This window comes from Aplysia californica, unplaced genomic scaffold, assembly GCF_000002075.1.
Source record: "Aplysia californica isolate F4 #8 unplaced genomic scaffold, AplCal3.0 scaffold00254, whole genome shotgun sequence".
NCBI classification, from domain to species: domain Eukaryota; kingdom Metazoa; phylum Mollusca; class Gastropoda; order Aplysiida; family Aplysiidae; genus Aplysia; species Aplysia californica.
Genome location: NW_004797524.1, coordinates 661,405 through 669,356, shown reverse-complemented (window position 1 = coordinate 669,356; position 7,952 = coordinate 661,405). Strand labels below are relative to the sequence as shown.

Here is a 7,952-nt window from a genome sequence, read left to right as displayed (position 1 = left end):
CACTGAGATGTCAACATGTCTTTGATGTAAACCGTTGTTTACACATGGAGCATTCATTTAGAAAATAACAAACAAAACCAACAAAACAAAAGCGACCAAGGACAACATGTCCTCACACCCAGTCACTCTTATTCATAGATTCAAAACTTCGCTCACTACCTGACCAGCCAGCCGGGGTTCGTAACGGCCGATGAACCGAAGATATCATGCCTTTAATGTTAATGTATGCTTGACTACTTGTAGCGCATTGATTAGAAACCCTATTTTGATGTAAGTAATTTTTACGCCTCGGTCGACACAATTTAGATCATTTGGAGGCAGCCTTAGACTCGGGTTGATAGAATTCACCGTCACAGCACAAGGACACTAGATATAAATTTCACCCTATCCGAAGATCAAACTTGCGTCTTTAGCGTGCGGCTGCAAAGCAAGCAGTTTTTGTTGGTTTTTAAAAAACACAACCAAACAACAGCAACAAATATACAAAAGGAAAGCAGACATGGACCCAGTTTCTCATCTTTTTTTTTCACTGTGCGAACCAGTTTCAAAACAAGACAACAATACCATATTCACGGATTCAAAACTTTGTTTACAAACTGGCCAACAACATAACGAACACTGTTGTTTTGGCATGTTTAAAAAAAATGTAAACCGCTGGTTAACATGCACATTCATTTCGAACAAATCATATAGACACTGTGTCAAAACTAGACAACTATGCCACATTCATAAATCCAAAACTTTATCCTCTACCCGACAAGCGACACAAACGGACACTGATATGTGGGCATGTCTTTGATGTAAACGGCCTTTATCACTGGATACGCAATTCGCTCCCTTTGTCTGGATATTTCGTCAGATGGCAAGACCTCATTGTGATGTCTATATGTTTTTGATGTAAGCCGCTGGTTACTACATACGGAGCATTCATTTAGAACTCCCTTTCAGACGAGCGGGTCTCCCTGGGCTAATAAAAAGAACAAACAGACAAACAAACAAAACCCGCAAAAGAAAAGTGACCAAGGGACACATGTTCTCACCTCCAAACACTTTTGAATCCATGGTCAAAAACAAGACAACAATGCCATATTCATACATTTAAAACAATGTTCACAATCTCACCATCCTGCAAGGGTACATAATAGACGTTGAACTGTACAGACATGTCTTTGATGTAAGCTGTTGGTGACTACACATGCCGCATTCATTTACACCCCTCCCCCCATTTCAGACGAGTGAGTCTAATTTGTTTAGAAAACAAATAACCAAACAAAACCAGCAAAAACAAAAGCGACCAAGGTCCCCAGGTTCTCACCTCCAGTCACTTTTGAACCCACCGCCAAAACAAGACAACAATGTCATATTCATAGATTCAAAACTTCATTCACTACCTAACCAGCTAGCAGGGGTACATTAGGGGCGGTGATCCAAAGACATTATGTCTTTGATGTAAGCCGCTGCTTGACGGGTTGACTATCAATTATATGGCGCAGTTATAAAAAAAAACAAAACAAAAAAATACATGGGCATTTTTACGTCCCCATCAATACAGGACCATTTTGGAGCTGGGCTTCGACACCACTTGCCAGGGGCTGCAAGGGACAGGAGGGATACAATGTCCTGACAAACAGGACCGAGGTCTGATATTCTCGATAAAAATTGTCCCTACACGGAATCAAACTCGAGTCTTCTGCATGCGATGGTAAAGCGCCTATCCGTTAACCCCTTTTTACCGATGCATTCTCTTTCAAACGAGTTGAATTGACTGGTTAAGAAACAAAACCTACAACTATAGCTACAAAAGTTACAACAACAAACCCAAAACAAAAGCAACCATGGTCCCCTGTTCTCACCTCCACCCACCCTCCACACCTACTGTGAAAATAAGAGAACAATACAGATCTCAAAACACCGCAACAATGCCGTAATCAAGACAAAAAAATTCGCTCACTTTCCGTTTGTGGATCATCCAAATTTCCTTCACCACCTGACCAGCTACATAACGAACACTGATGTGTTGACATGTCTTTGAAGTAAGTCGTTGGTTGACAACACAGAGCACATTCGTTTAGACCTCCTTTTAAACAAACACATCTGGTTGGTCAAAAAACCCAACAACACTCTAAACAAAACAAAACCCCACAAAAAGATACAAACAACGAAATCAACAAAAAGCAAGAAACAAAAGTGGTGGGGGACCGTGTCCGCACCCCCTGAGCCCCTAGACCGACTGTCAAAACAAGACAACAATGCCATGTTCAAAGATTCAAAACTTCGCTCAGTACCTGACCAGCTTCATAATGGGCTCTAAAACGTCGGCATGTCTTTAATGTAAGCGGTCATTGTCACTACATACACAATTCACTCCCCTTGACTGAAAATTTCCCCTGGCACTCAAGACAATAGACAATAGACTTGTTAACGTCAGATGCCAAAAACGAAGCTGCAGTAATATTTTCTTTGTCGGCCAGATCTCAAAACACCACAACAATGCCGTAATCAGGACAAAATAATTCGTTCACTTTCCAGCCAGCGAGCTGAGTATATAAGGGGCACTGTTTGTCTGCATGTGGTCACTTCAGTCTTGTAGTTCGAAGGATACGTTTGTGGAGTCTCTATCTGGATCATTCACATCGTTGGTGGATTCCATCAGTATCACTGAGTCATACACGTCGTTCTTTTGGAGTCACTTTGCAGAATGGAGATTGTTGATCAGCGAGATGATATCTTCCACGCTTTCGACCTAGTGAAAGGCCCGCCCTTAGGGCGTGGAAGCTCAGGAGAGGTTGTTTTGGCCTCGGCCAAACACGACCCTTCGTTGAAAGTGGCAGTTAAGATAGTATATCTCGAGAGGCAGCTATGGGAAAACCAGTTCGACGAAGAAGTCGCTTTACTTCGCCATCTACGCCATTCTCATATCTTGAAGATCGTAGCTTCGTCATGGAATTCGGCCTATGGCTTCATTTTCATGAACTACTACAAGAACGGGACACTTTACGACACCATGTCAGGACCTGTCAAAGGACCAAGGATGCTCAGACACACCCTGGATGTGGCGAGCGCGTTGGATTACATCCACACCCGCAACATCTTTCACCAGGACGTGAAACCGGAGAACATTTTCTTGGATACACAGGACCGTGCCATTCTCGGAGACTTCGGGCTGGCGATACGATTGAGGGACAGCGAGGCCATGGTGGAGGAGTGGGTGTCTACACCCGGCTTTTACGGACCCGAGACGCAGGCTGGTCGGCCCATGTGCCCATTCAAGGTAAGAAGGATTTTATTTTTTCTTTTACTATATCACACTTCTCATTTTTTTCTGTATTTCATACCCAGCTCTCTCAATCTCCCTTTCTGCCCCTCGCTGTCTTTTTCAGTATTTCACCTTTCATTCTCTCTATATCCCATCGTCATCTCTCTCACACTCTCTTTTTCCCTTTTCTCCTTTTCTCGCCCTTTCTCTCTGTCGCACTTTTCATTCTTTCTCTAGCTTAGCCCCATCTCTTTATATCTTTACTTTCTTTCCCCCCTTTCTGTCTCTCTTATTATGATACATTATTTAATAGTTAACTAAACTGAAAGCACCATCACCCCCTTTTTATTCTGTCAATTTTTCTTCTACCTTTGATGTTTACCAATTTTTCATTTCCATATTTTTATGAACTAGATTGGATGCATTTAACATACACATTTTCAAAGCAACACAACCCTCCCTCTCTCTATCTCTCTCATGTTCTCCTCACTCTCTTTCTCTCTCCTCTTACCTCAACCCTCGCCCCCCCCCCCCCTCTCTCTCTCTCACACACACTCTCACTCTCCCAACCCCTTTATACATCTAGTTTGTCATTGATAGTGAGTGTCTTATCTTGTGTTAGATTTAACGTAAGGAGGGTACACAATGCTATACCCAGTTATTTACTTGTACATGAATTTTGTATGAGACACGTATGCGAGCACTTTATGCAGGTATTTGTGCGCACGCTTATGTGTATGTTTGTGAGAGAACGAGTGAGTGAGATACAGAGAGAAAAGGGAAGACAGAAAGACTGTCTACATTTGTGTGTGTGTGTGTGTGTGTGTGTGTGTGTGTGTGTGTGTGTGTGTGTGTGTGTGTGTGTGTGTGTGTGTGTGTGTGTGTATGAGCCATCACAAACATAATGTATTCATATTTATATAGTACATGTATCATGTTATGAAGGTACTGCAGAGTGCCTAGTACTGTAATGTGCAGGAGTGGACGCTATAGAAAAGATAAATAATAATACTAATAATAATAATAGTAATAATAATAATAATAATAATTATAATAATAATAATAATAATAATAATTATAAGAATAATAATAACATATAATAATATTGATAATAATAAAAACAATAATTATAACCCTATCCTCCCCTCTCTCGATCTCTCCCCCCCCCTCTCTCTCTCTCTCTCTCTCTCTCTCTCTCTCTCTCTCTCTCTCTCTCTCTCTCTCTCTCTCTCTCTCTCCCTTCCCCTCCCAATCCCAAACTGTCTATTTCTTCATTGCTTGTTTAAGTTTCTGCTTATTTGTTAGCTTTAATCTAAGGAGCGTATGTTATTATAATGACTGTTATTGTTATTGCTACAGTTATTGTTAATCATTAATTTATTTACGAACATGTTTCTTTCAAATTCACCCCCCCCCCTCTCTCTTCCTTCCTCTCTCTCTCTCTCTCTCTCTCTCTCTCTCTCTCTCTCTCTCTCTCTCTCTCTCTCTCTCTCTCTCTCTCTCTCTGTGTGTGTGTGTGTGTGTGTGTGTGTCTCCCCCCTCCACACACACATATGCATCATCAATGATTTCTCCTCGGCCCAACTAATCTCCGCACGTTCTTCTTGTTTCCCTCCACAGCTGGACATGTACAGCCTTGGAATCACCATGTGGATGCTTATCTATAAACGACACACCGTCGACTTCCACCCGCTAGCCTCGACGGACAACTGCAGCAACATAAAGGAACCTTACAGGAGGATCCTACTCCAACTGCTGCATGAGGAACCCCGTCAACGCTGGAGCGCCGCGGATTTGTTGAGGTTCAGCGCATGGAATTCTCTCCGCGCACCACAGCAGCTGAGCACCGACTAGGACCCCCGACCACCCTTGGATTTGGACTTCATCCTGACGACCACCCTTGGATTTGGACTTCATCCTGATGCTCAACTTTAATAACGCCAGTACAGAAGTGTAAGTAAGTCTAGTAAGTCTGCATTTCGATGTCTGGAAGTTAGACCTCGATAAACGTCATTTTGCTATTTGATGTTTGTTGTAGTTTTTCACTCAGTCATTGATTTGTGTATTTGTTTGTTGATCCTTTTTTGTGTGTCTTTTTGTAAGTTCACCCATGCATCCTTTTGTCATGCTCTGAGTCCTCTGACGTTAACCCCCCCCCCCCCCCGGGTCACAGACAGAGGAGGTCAGTGTTATGACCTCGGTTCCATCTACCTGGGCGATGTAGGGGACTGACCAGTCTTGATTGACGTCATTCAGACAACATCGACATGGGCCGACTGGTGACGTGCTGCTCTTGTGGGAGGAGCGAGCACACTCACTGGAGGAGAGCTTGTATGTGTGAGCGTATTTGCTTGTATGTGTGAATGTGTTTGCTTGTGTGTGTATGAGTTGTATATGCACGAATTTTTCTTATCCTTTAATTCTATAGCTAGATAAGACGCCTCAGTTTTGGTTGTTATGGTAGGATGTGCATCAGTCTTTAATATCAACTAATAGTCCCTGTTAACCATTCAGTTAAGCCTTTCTCTTGCTCATGTGTAAGCATGCAAGTTTCATACCAGTCCAAAGGGATGTATTTCAGTCTTTTCAACAATGTTAAAGAATTTAAAGGAATTCGTTTTGAGGGAAGGAATTTTTGTTTGTTTGTTGTTTCTTGGGGAAGGAGGTTGGGGTCAGTGAGGATGCTAAAAGGAAAATTTTTTTGGTTTCAAACTTGACATCTTGTAGTCTATGAGATAGACGGAGGGCCAGAGGGGAACTGGCTCTTCCTATCTCTAAACCAAAGGTGTCAAATTAAGTTGTTGTTATAGTTAAAGTATCGGGGTTGATGTTTTCTAGACTGGCTTTAGACTCGCGTGCATTCATTGTGAGCCTCTTTCGTTTACTTGGTCCTGCCCCGTAGAGTAGAATAACACTAACCAAAGGTCACATGTAGCTAAGACTGAGTGCACAAAGTTTGGGCCATTTTCTGTAGTGTGACCGCTAAAAACTGTTAGGTCGTTGTCTCCATTAGGGAGTGGGAATGAGGGAAATGCCCGCCTTGTGACTCATTTGGAGCAGAGGAAATTAGGTATTAAAAGAGTTTCAACTAACCTTTTAGCTTTTAGTTGCTCTATGACGTATGCTGAGTTTGATGTTGTGTTTTAATTTGATAGAAACTCAAATCTCATGCCAGCCGAGTAAGTTTTGAGTTTCATGTCATTCTTTTATTTCATTTTTAAATATTTCACTTTCATTTATTTATTTATTTATTTATTTATTTTATTTATGAATAATTATTGATACATGCATTCATTATCATTATTTTTATTATAATTATTATTATTATTATTATTATTATTATTATTATTATTATTATTATTATATTAGTAGTAGTAGTAGTAGTAGTAGTAGTAGTAGTAGTAGTAGTAGTAGTAGTAGTAGTAGTAGTAGTATCATTATTATTATTATTATTATTATTATTATTATTACTATTATTATTATTATTATTATTATTATTATCATTATTATTATTATTATTATTATTATTATTATTATTATTATTATTAGTATTAGTATTATTAGTATCATTATCATTATTATTATTATTTTTCTTCTTCTTCTTCTTCTTCTTCTTCTTCTTCTTCTTCTTCTTCTTCTTCTTCTTCTTATTTTAGTTTTTTAATTTTTGTTATTGTTATGAAGATTATTATTATTATCAACATTATCATTTTCTTGTCCTAACCTCACTCGTGTTGCTCACTAACCACATGGCGTCAGTTTGTTAGGAACGGGCATGGGAAAAACACCATAGTTAAAAAAAACACCAACTTGGGAAGAAGTCAAAATACTCGTACCTTGATTACAGTCCACTTCGGTGGGACGGTGGCAAGCCAGAGAGAGAGAGAGAGAGAGAGAGAGAGAGAGAGAGAGAGAGAGAGAGAGACGGAGAGAGATAATGTTTTGTTTATGTTAACGATTAGAGTTCTGAACATAGATGCCTGACACAAAAACACACATAATCGTTAGGAAAGCAACTGCTCGTTTTGGTTAACACTTCTGTAGAACCAAGTCGACAAAATTTTCAAGTTTTGGCACACCATTCTGGAACTATTTGCAGAACGAAATATGCACCTTTTGGGACACGCCTCAAAGAATACTTCATAGCGGTAATAAAACTTCTGCCAAAAGGAAAAACCATTATGAAAGTACAGGTGTGCATGTTTTATGAATTATCTGATATTAGTACTCTGTCTCTACTTGTCTCTTTGTATGTTTTCCAGCGGTTTCCACGACATGGTATCTCTCTTCCAAGCTCGGAGCCCTGAGATGTCCTTCAGCCAAAGAGTCTTGTACAGTACAGAAACGTACGTAAGCGCAGATATAAGTCTTTTTTTGTTTACAGTTTGGTCTCCTTGTAAGTTTCACCACTTGACTCGGTGTGTATTGGTAACTCTCTGCCATGTTTTACGAACTGAGGTGTCCCCTGCTCACAGATTCTTTGTTATTACAGGCGGTCTCCAGAGGAAAAAAATGTAAGTACGTGTATGTCTACTCTTGAGCAACATCTTCTCTCTCTCTCTCTCTCTCTCTCTCTCTCTCTCTCTCTCTCTCTCTCTCTCTCTCTCTCTCTCTCTCTCTCTCTCTCTCTCTCTCTCTCTCTCTCTCTCCATTGTTCTTTGTTTCTTCGCCCTTTTCTCTGGTTCGTTCACTCTTA

At 40.5% G+C, this 7,952-nt stretch overlaps 1 protein-coding gene across 1 annotated transcript; it reads left to right on the top strand.

Annotated features, from left to right (window-relative positions):
- The first annotated feature begins 2,698 nt into the window (after positions 1-2,698).
- LOC101859022 (aurora/IPL1-related protein kinase 2) lies at positions 2,699-5,110 on the top strand. Its single transcript, XM_005100655.3, has 2 exons — positions 2,699-3,271; positions 4,877-5,110. Exons 1-2 carry the CDS (start codon positions 2,699-2,701, stop codon positions 5,108-5,110), a joined length of 807 nt encoding a protein of 268 aa, XP_005100712.1.
- The last annotated feature ends 2,842 nt before the right edge of the window (positions 5,111-7,952 follow it).